The sequence below is a fragment of the Heliangelus exortis genome, chromosome Z (assembly GCF_036169615.1).
Source record: "Heliangelus exortis chromosome Z, bHelExo1.hap1, whole genome shotgun sequence".
NCBI classification, from domain to species: domain Eukaryota; kingdom Metazoa; phylum Chordata; class Aves; order Apodiformes; family Trochilidae; genus Heliangelus; species Heliangelus exortis.
The window spans coordinates 64,148,909-64,167,131 of record NC_092454.1 but is presented as its reverse complement, the minus strand read 5'-3'; the positions used below and the strand labels follow the sequence as shown (position 1 = coordinate 64,167,131).

At 35.9% G+C, this 18,223-nt stretch overlaps 1 protein-coding gene across 1 annotated transcript in view; it reads left to right on the top strand.

Annotated features, from left to right (window-relative positions):
- The first annotated feature begins 392 nt into the window (after positions 1-392).
- Positions 393-18,223, top strand: part of SHOC1 (shortage in chiasmata 1) — a 58,229-nt gene continuing 40,398 nt past the window's right edge. The window contains exons 1-9 of the mRNA XM_071731153.1: positions 393-526; positions 1,988-2,064; positions 5,511-5,640; positions 6,327-6,408; positions 9,104-9,294; positions 12,279-12,441; positions 14,443-14,545; positions 15,106-15,262; positions 16,502-16,609. Coding sequence (XP_071587254.1) covers positions 2,020-2,064; positions 5,511-5,640; positions 6,327-6,408; positions 9,104-9,294; positions 12,279-12,441; positions 14,443-14,545; positions 15,106-15,262; positions 16,502-16,609 — 979 coding nt within the window. The 5' untranslated portion in view covers positions 393-526; positions 1,988-2,019. The remainder of the gene's footprint in view (positions 527-1,987; positions 2,065-5,510; positions 5,641-6,326; positions 6,409-9,103; positions 9,295-12,278; positions 12,442-14,442; positions 14,546-15,105; positions 15,263-16,501; positions 16,610-18,223) is intronic.

Sequence of the window (18,223 nt, the reverse complement as noted above, 5' to 3'; positions counted from 1 at the left end):
TCTCTTCTTCAGGCTGAACAACTTCAGCTCTCTTACCCTGTCCTCGTAAGAGAGGTCCTCCCAGCCCTCTGACGGTCTCCGTGGCCCTTCTCTGGACTCGTTCCGTGTCAAACACCGACGTTCCCCGCCCCCTGAGGTAACAAGGACGCCCACGACCCCTCCAGCCCAGGGTCGCTGCTCACCGACCGGTCCCGATGGGGCGGGGTGGGGGGCGGGGGGAGGGGAGAGAAGGAGGCGAAGGGGCTAAGAGGGTCTGAGCCCGGTGCCAAAGGCGGGAACGCGACAGCCAATCGGAAGCGCCACTCTCGCCTGGCGGGCGGGCGGGTGGGCGGGGTCTGGCGGTAGCGTCGCTGAGGGGAGGGCGGCCCGGGCGGGGCTGTGCGGATCCCTCCCTCACCTCAGACACCGACCCAGAGCCTCCGGCTGAGGTAGCTTCAGTGTCTTCGGCGGTTTCGTAAACGTGTTGCTGCCAGAAGTACGGCGTATTTCACTTGAAACGGTGTTCTTGGGAAGGAAACAGGATCAGGTGCTGAAGTCTTATTGTTTCTCCGTGAAAAAAACTATGGTACCGTGAACTGTCCACTAAGCAGTTCGCTAGTATTAGCTGTATTAATCCACAATTCTATCACTGTGAGTAATGGTTGCACTTACTTCTACTGCTTAATGTCTGTATGCGTGGTTATACTTGTATAAAGAAATCTTAAGTGATACACATCAATACTATTAACTTACAGTTCCCCATCCCTCTGCTCTTAGTATTAAGTTGCAAATCTGTCCCTTCCTACAAACTTGTCCCTTCTTGCTTCACCCTCCCACCCCAACACTGCCAGACATCAACCTGAGGGAGGGTCCAGAGAATTACATTAAATGTTTTACTCAGCATCCTCAGTGGTTTTAGTCCACTGGTTGGGTTCACTACAGTCTAACCGTCCCCACTCCTTCCATCAGGTCCCCCTCTTCTTTATTCTCCATATGATTTTATAACTCTCCCTGTTTGTTATCCTGAACCCACCTTTTTTACCTTCCTTGCACTTCCCTCCTCTGCCCAGACTCCACTCAAGTAGACAACCAGTCCCTAATTATTTTTCCTCATGGGTGTCAATTCTGTTACGTATGTACCAAAATCTGTTTCTTCCAGCTACAAGGTGATTTTAGCCTAATGTCATGTCGCTGATACCTACTGATATGAACATGAAGACAGCCTTCTCTCACAAGTTTCTCTTATGGCACTACAATTTACATTGGTTATGTTTCAATTACACTGTACACTTTTTGTATAGAAATATATTGCTTTAGCCTTGACTTTCCTTCCTAATTGTAAGTAAGGATAACTATTCTCTTGTCTTGTGCATACCTGAGTAATAATATATCTTGCTTTGCACTCACACTGTGTCTCTGTCCTTGTATGGTTTTCATCTCACTCCCAGTTCCTCTCAGAAACATAAATTTAGAGACCTGCTGTTCCAGCAGGACCTCTTGCTCACTACTGGCCTATGTGATCACCTTTTCCTAATGAAACTGAAGTAGAGGAAAAAAGTCTTCTCTTAAATACAGAAGGCACTGAAAAGGGACTGGCCTAGGTAGCTTAACTACTATCTATAAAGCTAATTTAGAATATGTAAAAATCAATCCAGTTGCTTAATTCCTCAAAATTATTTCTTGGGGGCTGTAATTTGTATTACTTATATTCACTTAATGGTTTGAAGGGTTTTCTGTGAAATGAACAGCAAGAGGAATATTTTAAAAAAACCTGCAAAAGCCTGATTCCTTTGGATGAAAATCTAGTGTCTGCAAGTTCATTTGTTAAATCCTTCCAAAGGATCGAAGGGATGCTTTTGGTGGCCACCTTATATGAGAAATTCAGCCAAGAATGCATGTGCTAGCAGAAATTAGGAAATTATTCTTGTTGTACCCTAATTACAGTCTTTTCAATTTTTTGCATGATATAGGAAGTTTTTAACTAGCCCATATTTTTTATATCTTCTAGACAAGTGAAGTCTTGAAAATATCACAACCAAGATGTTTGCTGCTTTAAAGTATCATTCAACAGACTATTTATATGAGGTACAGTTTTATTTTTTTCTTGACATTTTGAAAGAAAAATGGCAGTGACTGAAGAAGAGATTGAGTACACATTAAAAAAGAAATAGAGAACTACTTTCTTAGGAATTCTGTTTCAGTGAGGTTGTACTGTACTTGCTGGGATAGCAGTGAAGTGATTACCATGCTTTTTAAATAAAAAAATGAAGTACGATGGTGCAAACACTGAGGTCCATCAAATTTTGTGAGTGTCTCTTGTCTTTGTAATTGTGTTTTAAACCAATTTCCTGCTTAGAGCTTTCTTTGGAGAGTGCACTGTGCCTTCCAATGCATAATATTTGATTAATTACCTTTTTGGAGCTCAAATCCAATTTTCTAGCTACTTTAATATGTATGGGGGTAGTGATACACAATACTGCATTCCCTACTGATGATAGAGTTTTTGTAAAGGTTTAGATTGAATTCACAGAGAGCAGATGTTTTTCATGCCTACAATGAATATTTAGGCTTTGTGGACATTGATCAGTTAAGACACAGAAACCTTATGAAGCCTCATTTTCCTTCCTATCTGCATCTGTGTGATGTTACTGGCTGCTTATCACTGAAGCACACGATCTCTTAGCTGAGTTTTTGCTTATTTATATTTTCAAAGAAAAGATATGGGCCAAATGAGAAACTTCTCTGGCAGAGTGGTGCTTTGCCAAAAGAGAATATTTCTCATGTGTGAGCAGAAGAATGAGGTAGAAAGACACGATGCCTTCAAGAGTTCAGGGAGAAAGGAAGTACACACAGAAGTGCTCCTGTCATGTGGCTGGAAAAATGCAGCCCAGGGTGTGGTCCAGCAGTAATACTTTGGGGTAAATTGAACTCCCTGTTGTGAAACACAGTCCCTTTTCTTAGAGTGCAGGTGTTGTTCCATATAGTACCTGTGTATGTACCTGGTGTTTTTCTTAGATTGAGGCAATAAGGACATCTTTTTCTATTCTAACTCCAATATCACGTAGTCTGGCATTTAATATTTGTGGGAAAACCTTCTTTCAGTAGTTCCATCCAGTTTGATCTTCGAACATTTCTGTGTTGTCTGCAAATAAAAAAATACGTGTTTTAGCAAAACATCTTGTGGCCTATCATGGGAAAAAGAAGAGGTACAATTCATGGCTCTTCTTGTCTGAATTTTGAGGAGCAGAGTGACAACAGGACAGATGAAAAGTAGTAGAAACTAAATGTTTACTTGCTTGCTAAATGGCTGCTCTGAAGCAGAGTGTGAGTGTTGCTCTGGAATACTACCAGAACAGGTTAAGGGATGTGATTGCCCATTTAAAGGTGTTACTGTACCTGACTGTGCAAGGGATAAGCTGTGATAAAACTGCAGCTTCTTGTTCCAGAATACATATCTTTTTAATATCTTTTTCACAGAAAATAGAAAATACATGATAATTAAATTGACTTCTCTGTCATCTGATATATCCAGTGCGCCTAATGCTTCCAGTTAATAGGAAATGCTGAAATTCTATGAGCATAACAAACCCTGATTGCTGCAGGCACCTACATTAACTGGGTGTAGAGTCCCACTCATAATGTTCTTTTATCAACGCCAGCTATAGTTCTTCCAGCTGTAAATGTACCTTTGAAGAAAGGAGCCTTTTCTGTCATAAGGGACACAAGAGTTTGATTCCTGGAATGTTGCAGGTGTAATTACAGAGTCATTTTAGAAGTTCTCTTATGTTATAAACTGTTCTCTTATGTTATAAACTGACAAGATATACAAGCTGTATGTGTTCAAAGATGCATGTAGTATCTTTTGGTTACAGGAGAAATTTATAGAGGCCTTTCAGTTTCCTTGAGAAACAAGGGTAAATATGCATTGATTAAATGCCAAAGCTGCTAAGAATGGCACTGAAAAACACCTTTGTATATTTGAGAAAAGCAAGAAAGTCTATGTATGGGCAAGCTTAATAAAGTGAACGAATTTAGCCTAACCTGTACACTTAGAAATTAATTGAAAATGTTTTGTAAAATACACAGTTTTCCTCAGTGCTTTCTGTCCCTTTGATCTCTACCAGGAACTTCACTAGCTCTACTTTATGATAAATGCAGTTCTTACAGTGTGACTAGTATTATGTAGAAGACAGAAGTGCAGTTGCCTGTGGTTGTGTGTTTCTGCCTTCTTTGTTTGAATTTGTAGAAAAGATCACTGGGGAAATGTCATGCTTTGACTTAGGCAAGAGGGAATGCATTGTATGAGTATGGTGTTTATCAGTTTTTTACAAAAGCTTCCTAAAGAAAAGATGCTGTGATGGTAGTAGTTTTTGCCTTTTTTTGTTGAAACTGACTGGAATTTACAGAATTGTAGCTATCCCACAAGGGATTAAACTGAAATGGGAAAAGTATCTGTAATGGTGACCTTTCACAGAAGTGACAGTATTTATTCATATTGCTTCCTGTATTTATTCTTTAAAATTATTTTTTCATTTTCTCTTGGCCTATACACAAAAGTTTGAAAAGTGCACCAACAACACTGTTTTTCCAGTAGCAAACCTGGTCAGTGAACTATTTCTAGTTTGACACCCAAGATGTCAAACAGTACAAACTAGAACTGGCTTGACATGTGCTCATATGGGTGGACATTTCTAGGACTTGAAGCAACAGACCCGAAGTCAGGCAATGGGCTTAAAACTAGAGAGATGTTTGTAGTTTAATTCATGATGTTGTTCCACATTTCTATAGCTAATTATTTCTTCCAATAATGTATGCCTTCTATACCCCAGAATTTTGAGGACCACTTCTTTCTAAGTAATAGAATTAAAATTCCTGAGTAAGAATAATTTTTCCCTGCTTATTAAGATCACTGTTTATTCTATGCTTCAGTGCTATTTATATAATAATGTGTGCAGGCTTTTGTGACAAAAGAACAATGTGGTAGTTTACTGAAGGTGATATTCAGTGAAGAGTTAACTGAAGCTGCCACATTGACTATTTATTTCTAGAATGCAGTTAACTACTACTGTGATCCCCTGTTGTTTTTATTGAAGATAAAAGGATTTATATAGGACTTTTGTTAGCTCAACATGGCACATGAAAGCAAAGGGGCTGTATAATCATATGAACACTTAAAACATTATTAGTAGGAATTTTTAATTCACACATATCACCACAGGAGACCACTGCAAGGGTTAAGATAAGTGATGGTAGTTGCACATGCAAATATTAGGTAAGTGTAGCTTAGCATATGTGCAGTTTTGCATATGTGTAGACTAGAAGTTAAATTTTAGGTCAGTAAATGTTAGTATCTTCTCTCAGTATGGACTGTGTCAGTTTTCCAAAAAAAAAAGAAGTTTAAATATGAAATATCATGTTCTAGTAGAAAACATGTGAAAACAGTGGAACTATTTCAAGTGGCACTGCACAAAAAGAAAAAAAAAAATGGAACTGTTTTTCTAGACATTTTTCACATGCTTTTTTTTGTGCAGGCCATGGCAAGGCAGAAGTTTTCCATCTCAAGATTATCCCTTTGCTTCCCTCCTTGTTTACAACAAGATGAAAAGTATCATCTCAATGGACTCTTTGCTGATGATAAGTATAGGAAGCCATGGACTAGAAGTATGTTATATAGTCCTTAAGTATTAATTTAGATTTACTAAAAGCTAAAAGGAAAAGCTTGTATATGTGCATCGTTTGATTAGTCTGCTAAAAAATTAATTATTTCTGGAAGTAGTAGTATGTCAGTTCATATACCTCGTGAAGGTAGAATGTGTTCATTGCCTAAGGAGAATCAAATGGGTAATGGATATTTATTTGTATATGGCAGCATAAATAAGCATTTAATTAGTTTGTAGAGATATCTGGAAAGCTTTCTGCCTGGACATGTGGTTATGGAAGAAAAGCATGATCAGAGATAAGTAAAATACTACCTATTTTACTGTAGTATACTATAGATATAGATATAGTATTACTATATCTATTTTATATAGTATTCTATACTATAAATACTCTACTACATTATAGTAGAATATATCTATATTATATCTACTTAGTTGGGAGAGGTTAGGAAGATGATGCTGAGGTTTTGAGCTGCAGAAAAAACTGAGCATTTCCAAGCATGGATAATATAAAATATAAAATATTAAACTTTTGTATTTTATACAGTATAAAAGTATTTGCATCTTTCTGCTGTATTTGCACTTGCTTTTTCTAGTGGTAATTAAAAGCATTGTTTCCTCTTTAAAACCTGTGTATACACATAAATATTAATTCTGTGTGATTCTTTTCCTCTCTTTTTCTCTCAGTTACTTCAACACAGAACATGCTCACTATTTCAGCATTGGATGAATGGAAGAAAAGTCTATCTGTGGAAGATTTTCTGAAAAAGTCAGTAAACTTAAGTTAAAAATATACATGATTCCTTTGATTCAGGTACTTCATGAATCATAAACTAATGATAACATAATATGGAAATTTTTTATCATCATAGCAAGTGTACAGTGTTCTAGAGCTGTGTACTGTAGCAGACTCCTTAAAGATGGCTTTTTCACTAAAAGTAGTATTGTGGTTTTTATTGAGTTAATCAGCTTCTTTATTTTTTTATGGTTGTGTAATCTACCTATGACCTTGGAGAAAGTCTCTGAAATCTGTGCATAAATGCAAAGAGAAAGCATAAGCATGGTTTTCCTTCCTCCCTCTCTAAGGCAGTTGGCTCTCATAACCACAGATGAAGCAATTCAAATAATGGTATCTATAGACCTTTGAAAGGCAGACATAAAATGTCAAAATTGCATTACAGCAATTGAAGATAGACTTATTTATTCTTAAATTATATCTATAAAGTCAAAATGTATCAAGTGATCTCTGAAATGGAGTTCATTTTAAGAACAGGTTTGCAGCACAGCTTTTACAGTGTACCTGAGATATGAAAGGAAATTACGGTTTTGCAAATCCAGTAAAATGTGTGCATTTCTGCTCTTCCTGTACTGAGGGCTCCACAACTGGACACAGGACTCCAGGTGGGGTCTCAGGAGAGCAGAGTAGAGAGGGAAAATCACCTCCCTCAACCTGCTGGCCACATTTCTCTTGATGCAGCCAAGGATCCTGTTGGCTTTCTGGGCTGCAAGTGTGCACTGAAGGCTGATGTTGAACTTCTCATCCAGCAGCACCCCAAGTCCTTTTCCTCATGGTGCTCTCAAGCCAGTCACTGTTCTGCCTGTCTTGGTGCTTGGGATTGCCTCAACTTGTGATACTGTGATCTGGAAGCGTTTGATTATATTTTGGGGTTTTAGTTCAGTCCAGAATCTATCAATGTCACAACTATACCACTGTTTTCTAAATAAAACTATATAGATTTTGAGATTTATCACATAAAGTAATTACAAAAGTAATTTCATCTGAAATGATTCTGCCTTATAATGAGTTTGGACTATATGGTTAGACTAATGCTGGAAGCTGCAATGATTAATGCTTGAATTATCTTCTGCATCTTCAGGAAAAATATAGGAAAATGTCATCTTTGCACCTTCAGAGGCTGATAAATGTTATGCGGATGCTGCAGAACCCATGCAAAGATATCTTAGTCTATGTACCAATTAATAATTGGTTGCAATGACACTAGAAAATAAGGAGCAAGGAGTTACATTTAGGAGGAAAGATGTGTTTGTGAGGAAGGACATCTGGCAGCAAAGGAGATAAGGAATCGAGTCTATAATTCCTAGATACTGCCAGATTGCTTAATTGGAAAAACCCCCTTACCTACGACAGTACATGCACTTAATTACCATGCATATTTTGATGATGGGACTCAACTGTCCATATTTTAAATATACTCCTGAGAGTCCTACTTTATATTGTAATGATCTGATTGACACTAAATATGTTAATTCTATTGCAGTGCCTTCTGAGTCCAAAACACTGTGCAAGCATCGCTGTATGACTTGAACTTGTGTTCCCAAACTTAAGCATTGTCTTTCATATAAAATATTTACCATTATCCAGAACATCCTCACTAAGGTCTTGACTCTGGAAAAGGCTGGCCCATGTAGTCTCAAATCAGTGACTCACTTGCCCATGATCTGTATAAAACAATAGGAAAACCAGTGAAGTTGGCCCATGTGTAACCTGGCACAGTGTTCTAAGTTTTATGGATCTTCAAAAGCTTATGCCATGTTGAAGTTTGAACAATAATTATTACCAATACTGCATAGTTATTTTTTGTGAGCTCTGCTATTTGTAGTTTCAAAATTAAGTTTTCAGCTGTACTGAGTAGTTGTCAAATAGTTGACTTTTTAAAGTTATATAGTAGACATTACTCACTATTGCTAGTGAATAGCAAGATTGTGTAACACAAGGGATTATTAAACTGAGTAAATCATTAGGCAGTTGAGAAATCAGTTGTTATTGAGTTACTCAGCACTGTCACTACTCATCAGTTTGTTTCAGTAAATCTACATGAATAACATTGAATTAAAATGACCGCATTTCAATTAACAATTACAAATATTTTGTCCAGATGCATAATTAACTCACAATTTTTTTTATTTTTGATTTTTTTTCTATAATCAAATTATTCTGTGATTTATATGGCAAGCAGGTTTTTTTTATGACAAATAGTAGAGATTTTGTGATGAGTATGAAGAGTGACATGAAAATTAAGTGAATTTGTTTCCACGCTTATGCTGTCTTTTCCCTATTGCAGTTATTGCTATAATTGTTAGCTATAAATTCATGATTTTTGAAACTCAGCTATAAATTTTACCCAGCAGAAAACTTTTGTCATAAGTGTTATGACATCAGTAGGTTGGATGCTTTTTTCCAGCCATTATCCTTTCTTACAGTTTAATGCTGGATGTAAAATTGAAGGGGTTTGTCTCAGGAAAAAAAACCTGAACAAGTAATTTGACTGTGTATCTTGTGAACAATGATGACAACTCTATAATTTTTGATCTTTGGTGAATACTGTGATTATCAAAGTTCTTAGAGTGTCTTTTTGAGTGCTGTTGATTCACTGAGGGGTCAGAGAAGTTATGACAGTGGCTTTACAACTGATTAAATATGAAATATTTTTTCTGCTTTTTAGGAAACCTATGTCTTGTGAAGAGTTTCTTATTAGTAATGAATTAGTAGACATTATTCCAAGCTCAAACCCCTCCTCTCCAACGGAGGTAGAAGGACCTTTTTTTCTTAAGAAGAATGATTTTGAGGAAGAATGCATGCAAGAAAAGTATTTTAAGACTGACTATGCCACTGAGTTTAAAGAGCAGTGGCAAGGTAAAGAATTTAGTTCATTATTTTCTTACTTTTCACGGAGCCATAATTTAGACTGCATGCTACATAAACAACAAAGATGTCATTTGAGGGATCAATTTGCACTTGCAAACATTGTGTATGTTCCCTGGAGGAAGCAGGGGGTTGTCGTAACAGCTCAAAGCAGGTGCAAACCAAAAGAAGTTTCAGGATTTTTAAATACATAGCAGAAGGTTTCAAAAAATATCACCATATTTAGATGTTATCAGTCATGGATCAAAATGTTAATGATCCTTTTAAAAATTAGATCCTTGTGGCATCTTCTTTTATTGTGTTAAAGAGGGAAAGAAATAAGGAGTTGCTGGGGGGAAAGTCATTCAAATAGGTTAATATCAGGTTTACTTTTTCAATACAGATTTTTTTAGTTTTTCTATAAATTATATTACCTTTAGAATAGGAAAGTCATGCTTTTTTTTCCACACACAGAGAAGGCAGGTGGTTCTTGATGTGATATTATACAAGATAATATTCACTAGGAACATAATATCAATAATGCAAGTATACTATAGATAATAAGTGAAAGCAAGTAATCTTAATTAATCTGATTAGGTAATTACCTGATTTTTTTCCAAGTTACTTGGCATAATGCAGGAAGTTTCAGTAGTTAATAAATCTCTCTATATTGTGTGCTAACAAAAAGGATAAAAATAATTCAGATGCTTTCCCATGCCTTAGCCATTCCTTTCCATCCACAGAAGTCTCTGAAATAAAATAACAGAAGTATAAATGTCATAAAACATTTTATACCTTTTGAAGTTACCGATTATTACTATACTTAAACAAAAATAAAAAGGCAAGATAAAGAGATTGTATTTTTTTTTTTAATTGGTAGAATACAAAATTATTCCCTATTGTGATGACTGGTTTATTGAATTAGCAGATCCATAATTATAATTCAATGTAACCAATGTGTGGCTGCCTACCCTTTTTCTACCCTTTTTCTAACTTTCTGTTTGCATTAAAGAATGAAATGTTAACAAAAGTCTGTTCACTTTTGAGGGAGCTCTTAGTTCTGACATTTTTAAAAGGTGCCATTCTGAAAGATTTGCAAAGTGTTTTGTGACATGAAGAACCTGCTTATTAATGCCAGCTAGTCTGCTAAGATTACAAATCTGAAGAGAGTTCAATAAAGGCATGAAAAAATATACAGGGGGTTGTGAAAATGTGTGAAATTATTGATAGGTAGGAATTAAAATATTATGGGTTGTATGACATAATTATCTAACCTGTTTTGAAAAAAACATATAAAAGGATTTGAAATTACAATTTAAAATCTATTCTTCCCATGGAGAAAGATTATAATTGAAATCAAAACAGCTCCTTTTAGTACTGCAAGAAATTTTTACTACGAGCTTATACATTTTGAAATATTTTGTTTTTTTCTGTTAATACAATTCTGTTCATCCCTTCGAAGCACAAAATCAGATTTTCCAGTCATTAAATTCATTGGGGTTTAGTATAACAAATAATGCCTACAGTTCTTATCAAGAACTGCAGTATTTAAATATTGTTTTTCAAAGCAAAAAAGTTTCCAGGAATATTGTGACATTCAGTGTAATAGATAATTCTCAAATTTAACATGTTGCTAAGTAATTATTACTGGACTATGGCAGTGGAAAATAGCAAGAAAGTTAAAACCTCTGAAACACATCGAATGGAAACCTAAAAACTATATTTGGTTTAGTGCATAACTGTGGAGTTAGAATTTGCTTCCAAACTACATTAGATTTCTATTAGATTACAACCAAATATTCAATATTAAGCATGCTGTTGACAGCCTCTCTGTTTTGCACAGACTGTTACAAGAAAGAGGTCACAGTGGAATGAGAGCCATGTTTTGCTGCTAAGATGAAGAGCTCTAACTTCACACTGCACATGATAGCAGTGGCAGTAAAACACCCATTCAAACATGAAATGAATATTTGTTCCCAAACTGATAAAGTACTTGAGCACATGCCTGAGCCTCTTGGAAGTTGTTCTCTTATGTACTTTGATGACCAGAAATTACTGAATCAAAGGAACTGGTGATACCACATTCATGTGGCAACTCTGAAAAAATAAGCATATTAAGAAGTGTGGAGCTGCACTTACTGAAATCACAAGATGGCAAGGCATTTCGGTTTTGTATGGATTTCAAACACTGCTATTTGTGAATTTCAAACTCCAGCTATTGCTGCAATCATAAAATTCTGTATTAGGAAAGCAGTTAGGTATGTGATGGCATATATTCCACTTCATGAGGGCACTTTAGTAAACATCTAAGTGGATTCTTGCACAGGCATGCTTTCCTGAGGTGGGGAGTAAGAGGTTAAAATATGTTAAAATTAACAAAAAAATACACTAATTAAATATTTGAATCACATTAGAATAGTTACATCAATTGAAAAACTCTTTCATACACTTTCAGTACTATAGCCACTTACAGTCAAAAAACAATGAATGAAAAAAAATAATTAAAACTACAGCTAAACTGGGATAGCAATTGCAAATCAAGGGCGAAGCTGTGCCTCCTTTGTAACCTTGCTTTTTTTGTCATCTCAGAATTAGGGTCTTAATTTAGGTTTGGATGTGTATGGAATGACTGCCTCATTTCTACATTAGGAACTCCACTGAACTATGCTTATCAGTCAAGTCTAACCCAAAATTTCCTTTATCACACTTTACATTGCAAACAAGGGCATGAAAAGGAAGTATGTGTTCTTTTTAATAGGTTAAATAGAAGATAAAAGACAAAGCAAAAGAAAACCAAGGCTTATCACACCAGCCACTGGAATTCTAAACTTTGTTGCATTTAAAGCTTTAAAAACCTAAAATATTTGAAGGAAAAAGTAATTATTTTCTTGCTGACAGTTATGGCACTTCAACAGCTGGTCAACAGTACCCTTCACTCTCATAATTTTCTTATATTTCTATTGCTTGTTAATGTATTCTCTGTTCTTTCTCTTCAGATTTGTGTTTGGAGGAGGAATTTGTTTTTGTTGATAATCTTCAAAATTTTCGTAAAAAACTGCCTACTTCATCTGTACTTTTGAGCAGACTACAGGTTTTTTTAGTGAAAGATCCCCTTTTAGATTCTGAAGGACGTACTTTAACAGAAGAGAATGTTTGCAGGTATCTACAAATTGTATAATATTAAGCATAAGTAATTGTGCACAACACAATTAACATTTTAGCATCTTCATTTAACTTTGTGTGTTAATTTTTAAATTCATTTACATTTGCAACAGGTAGATGTGAGCTTTTCTTCTTATGAAAAATAACCAGGATGACCTTGCATTCTTTAAGAAAACTGAATGCTTGAAATTATGTAATTCTGTAAGTGCAAAACGTGCTCAGGATTGCATTTTTGAATACCAATAAACATGTCCATCTTTAATGGACATGGTCCTCCCTCAGACTCATTTTTTTCCTATCAGTAAAATGCCACTAAGTTTAGTTGAGCCAGGATTTTACATGTCCTTCTATGTTCCATCTTTCTCTTTGGAGTCAGACTGTCAGTAAGTCTGTGCTCTTACCCTGCTGAATGTATTTCCTCAAGTTCAAACATAAATTATTCTTAGGTTTTTGCTCACTTTTTCCTTCACTTTTTGCTGCATTGTTTAGATTTAATTGAATGCTGTCTTATGTCATGGTTTTGAACAGTTACTTTAAAACCAGTATGGGTTACATTCAGAATGTGCCTTGTATTTTTTGTAAATATATTCATCTGTACACAGGCATTCATAATGTCTGGCTAAATTTTTGTGCTGATTTACTCCATGCCTGGATGACTTCTGTAGATTCCTTTGCACTTGATAGGGTTGCATGATTCATAAGCAAGGAAAATCATATTTTAACTGATTTAGCTGTACCTACCTACTAAGAGAACAGAGAGGAGTGATGTTGTTTGCCAGCTGATTCAAACAAGCACCCTTACCTTGCAGTGAATCTTAGACATAGACAATGTGCGTGTGTGAGCGCTGTAAATATCCAATGAAGAGAACATGATGCAAATTCTGCAACAAGTTTCAGAGACACCAGTGGCAGGAGAAAAAATTGCTGGTGTGAACCTTTACAGAAATAGCTCTGGCCTGCTGATTCTCCCACCTTCTCCAGGTGGGAGTCCACATCTCCTTGTGGAGCACATAAGGACATGTTACTCTTCTCTTATGAAGTTCTCTTACTCTTCTCATGTTACTTTTCTCTTATGAATTACATCACAGACTATCAAATGAGAATTTCTCTGTATGAGACTATGAATTGTGCTTATAACCAAATTTGTGAGTGTTAACATGTGAGTTACTCTACTGTTACTCTACATCTAGTCACAGGAACTTAGACAGACTTTTTCTGAAAGTCAGTGAGCATCCAAAGGCTAGGTATGGAATAATTTATACTCTTCAGACTGAAGTATTCCTCCAGGAGAGAAGTGGTGCCAGGGACTGCTGAGGAAGTTATCCCCCAGAAAGTCATTCTAGATTTTGTAAGGGCCACAAGGGGTGAGCCTGGTGAAAGGTTTTCTTTCTACTTGAAAAATCTTCATCCCTGTTGAGCCTGTATCCTTGCTTTACAAGACCAACAGCAGCACCAAATTCTGAGTTTTACTTCCTGACATTTTAAAAGCTTGCCAGTTAAATGAGGGAACACACATTTAGTTTTCACTTCAATTAATAGTGTACATAACTGTGCCGCCTTTGGCGCTGAAAGATTCCTGAAAATAGAAATGAAAGGTGACAAAATATAAATATTGCCAACATTTAAGATTACAGAGATTTTGTATATAGTAGAAAAACTTGACATTAGAAGAAAATTAAGTTTGCAGCTTTTGTAGAAGGCATTTTAAGTGACAGGGCTTACATGCTGAGATTAATTTAGCATGGGGATTTTTTTCTGTAGCATTTACAAGGCAGGTCCCAATATTAAGTTCTACTCTGCATCTAATGTAATAGTTATTGAAACAGACTTTCATTTCGTGACACAGATTGGTACAGCATCCCTTGGAACTGCTTTCTTATAAAAGGATGATTTTAAAAAAAATTTGAATAATAAGTTTTAAGCTACTGCTAAGGCTTTCAATCCTAGATCTGAAGTTAGACAAAGGAGTAACAAACTTAATTTTATGATCTTTTAAAGGGGATGTTTGACTTTCCAAAATGAAATGGAGATACAAGATAGTGAAAAGGAATTGCAGGAGATTAAAGAGAACTTCTGTACTATATCTTTAAAAGATGAAGAGGTATCATTTTTCTTTAATAATTATATTAATGATTGATTCATGATAGGCATGTTTGTTCATGTGCAAGTCATTTTACTGAATGTTTTTCATACTGGTCAAATATTTGTAGCCCTCATTGTAAAAGGCTAGAAACACTGGTATTATGTGTGATTTTTTAATTCTTTGTTGTTGTTGGGAATCTCCACTCTGATCAACCATTTCTCCTGGGACCTGATATGCTGGCAGTTTTATGTAGTTACTGTTACTCTACAAATACAAATTAACCAAACCAGGGAGTCATGACACAGGCATGGGAGAGGGAAAGGTCCAAGAAAAATCATGTAATTTGGAGGGCCAGCTTGGATTGGTTTTGTTTTTTTTTTTTTTAAATTGCATTATCTCTGCACTGGGAGAAAAAAAAGCTTTGCTTATGCTGTGTAAATGTCACATGTATTCTTTCTTAAAAGCTCTTTTATTGGTTTAGAAGTAAGCTATTTCAAGATTTTGAGAAACCCTTGGCTGTACAGTAACATCAAAGGAAATTTCCTTACCATTCACTTTTACACATTACTATTTTTCAGAATTTCATGTTGCCTGTTCCATTAAAATTCTGCAAACCCAGTAATGGCAGATCAGGTTATCTTAAGATTCCATCACACTTGGAAGTGAAAGAATTGTTAAATTTAGCTCCAGAAACTCTGGCTGATGAAGACATGTGCAGAGAGTTGATCAAAGAAGGTGAGTCGTGGTTTCCTTGTATATTTGACCTTATTTTCCTTTCATTTGCATACATTATTTTTTATTAAGTTCTCTTATGAATTACATCACAGACTATCAAATGAGAATTTCTCTTTATGAGACTATGAATTGTGCTTATAACCAAATTTGTGAGTATTAAAAATGTCTCCTCAAGTAGCCAAGGGGAAGTAAACTATTTGCCATTTGGTTGAATCCATGCCTGTGTTGTAATCTTGGGAAAAAAATGTAGCACGAGCTGCATTCATGATATTCAGTCTACCATGAGTATAATTATTTTGTGCTAAGTTTTCTTAGCTGTATTAGATTTAGTTTCAGAGACATCCTTATGTGCAGTACAGTCATACTGTAAAAATAGCTTGTATTACAGCTTCAAACACAGAAGCAGATTCCTGGGAAAAAAAGCGGTAAATATTTTCATGGGTAAGAGGAATATTATAAATTACAGTAGTATTTTCTTCTGAAGGAATGTAAGAAAGTTCACTAAATGCTTTATACTATAGAGAAGTACAACTTTAGTGACAGTTACTGCATACTGGTTGGTATTTATGATAGTATTTTTTGTCATTAAAATAAAAAAGTAGTGCTTGAGATTTTGTTGAGCAAGTGGGGAAAGCCACTTTTTTGGCAGACAGGAATCAGTCTGAAGGAGCAAGATTCATGCTTCTGAGTGTGGAGGGTGTATGCAGAATTCTGTTTCTAAGATAGGAACAAAACTCCCTAAAGTGTGTATTTGACAAGGGCAGTTTTATGTGCATTCCTCTGGTACATTTAGTACCTCACAGTCTACATGCCATGCCCCAAGATGAATGTCCCAACCTCCAGTGCAGAAGTTTGAGGATTTTGTACATACTTATCAACCTATCATTCTTTTTTATGCAGTTTCATTCCTTTTTAGTAGCAAGAAAATCTACATACACATACAACTCGTAAAATACATTTGAGCTACCTACTTGCTCCAGAAGTTACATCACTGTAGTTTTAAAAACTTTGAATAGTTCAGATAGTGACTGTTCAGTATTATATTTTTTTCCTGGCACCTTTAAGGTCTTAGCACTGCTCTGATTAGCTGAGGAATTTGGGGTTACTAAGCATAGCTGTAAAACTTCTTAAGTATATATTATGGAGATTCAGTTAAGAGGATTAAAAGAAAAAAAAATGCTCTGATGGGAAAAAAGAATAAATGGTTCATCTGTGGTACCTTTTGAATTCTGATTTCAGATCTCAAAGCAGAACTTACATACAAAATAGAAATTTCTAAGTACTGTCCTGTACCACAAGAGGTTTCCTTCAATGATAGCAAAAGTATGTTGGAATTCTGTGAGTCAGGTAGGAAGATCTGCATAAATCAATGTGTGGAATTTCAAATAAATTCTTCAAGTGACTGTCTCCATATTCTGTTCTTGGGAAGACATGCACTTTACAGACACCAGAATGTTTGCTTTGTGTAATCTACTGCTTTGTACCTGCACTGAAAACAGGTAGAACTGCTGTATTCCTTCCAGAGTTTTAAAAGTTAAATGCAAACAACTTCACAGTTCTTTCATGTTGCTCTTGGCTTCAAGTGTTGTCCATATCTTTTTTTTTCACTTTAAATTTCTCACAGTAGAGTCATGCAAAGAGTGACATTTACAGATGGATGTGATCTGGACAGAGTGTTAATAGGTGAATAAACATGTAACTCTTAACCCAATATATATCCTACACTGGAAAAAAATCTATCTATTATTGCATTGAACAACAGCAGTAATATCTTCCAGTGAATGCTCACTGGGTAGTTTTCCATACAGCAGTTACTAAAATCCTTGAGAAATGTTGAGTTTTCTCAACACAGAGGCCCACCTATTTGCCTTGGTGTCAATATGGTTTAAGCTGGATGAGTGGTTGTTCCCTTCAGGCTGACAGCATCACACTCCTGGTACTGTATTGTAGTGGGCTTTTGGTGGGAGAAATCATATCAGACTCAAAGTGTCTGATATAAAAGCTCAAGGCAAAGCCACCATATCTTGTCCCACCAAGACAAAGTTAAACTTAGTTTCCATCTGGAGATGATTGCTGTAATCTGAATCTGGTGAACAGCCTGACTTCTCTTTACTTCTGTAACTTATAACAAGCAGGAGGAGCTTAAGTGCAGTGGAACTAAGCAGTTTGGAAACTTTGTCCTGTATACAGTAAAAACAAGATGGCTATGTTCTCATCTAGGATATTGTCCATTACTAGAAAGTAGATGAGCAGTCAAATCACCCTCAATTGTTTTAAAAATAAAGTCATGACATTAATCTTCATTGCCAGTTTGCTGGCTTAGCTCTGCCATTGAATTAGGTAAGATTCAATCACTGGGGCACAGGTACCCTCCATGTATTTTTTTTTAAAAGGTTATACTCAGATCAGTTGGATAGAGACCTGAAAATCTGTATATGCACTCCTAAGATTCTACTTGGTAATGGAGGTTCCTGCATTGCGTGTCAAATTTCAGCAGAGATAACCCAAAGTCTTCTCCTTCTAATTAACTTTGCTGTTTATGAGTTACCAGAAGTGATACACATTCACTTAAACTTAGAGAAGAAACAGTCATAAACTAATGGCATTTTCTGTAAACTTTTCAGTTTGCCTTCCTCTCCTGCTAGCTATGGGGATTGTCTGTTGATAAAATTCTTGAGGGACAAGGGAATTCACTCAGCCATTAATGCTTTGAGAAGGAGAATGGCATCTTGAGTCCAAGCAGGATTTAACTAATTTAGATGGTCAAAATGTTTCAGCCTCAAAGGCAAAAATAACTACACAAGAACAAATATGAAAAGTATTTCTCAAGGAGAAACAACTGCTTTTCCTAGGTATGTCAGGAATTTTTTGTGTCCTGAGATCAGTTCTGGTCTTGTTCAAAAAAAAGGTGCTAAATTAGTTTCTCATCCCAAGAACCAGTTTGTGAGGAGGCGGAGGAGT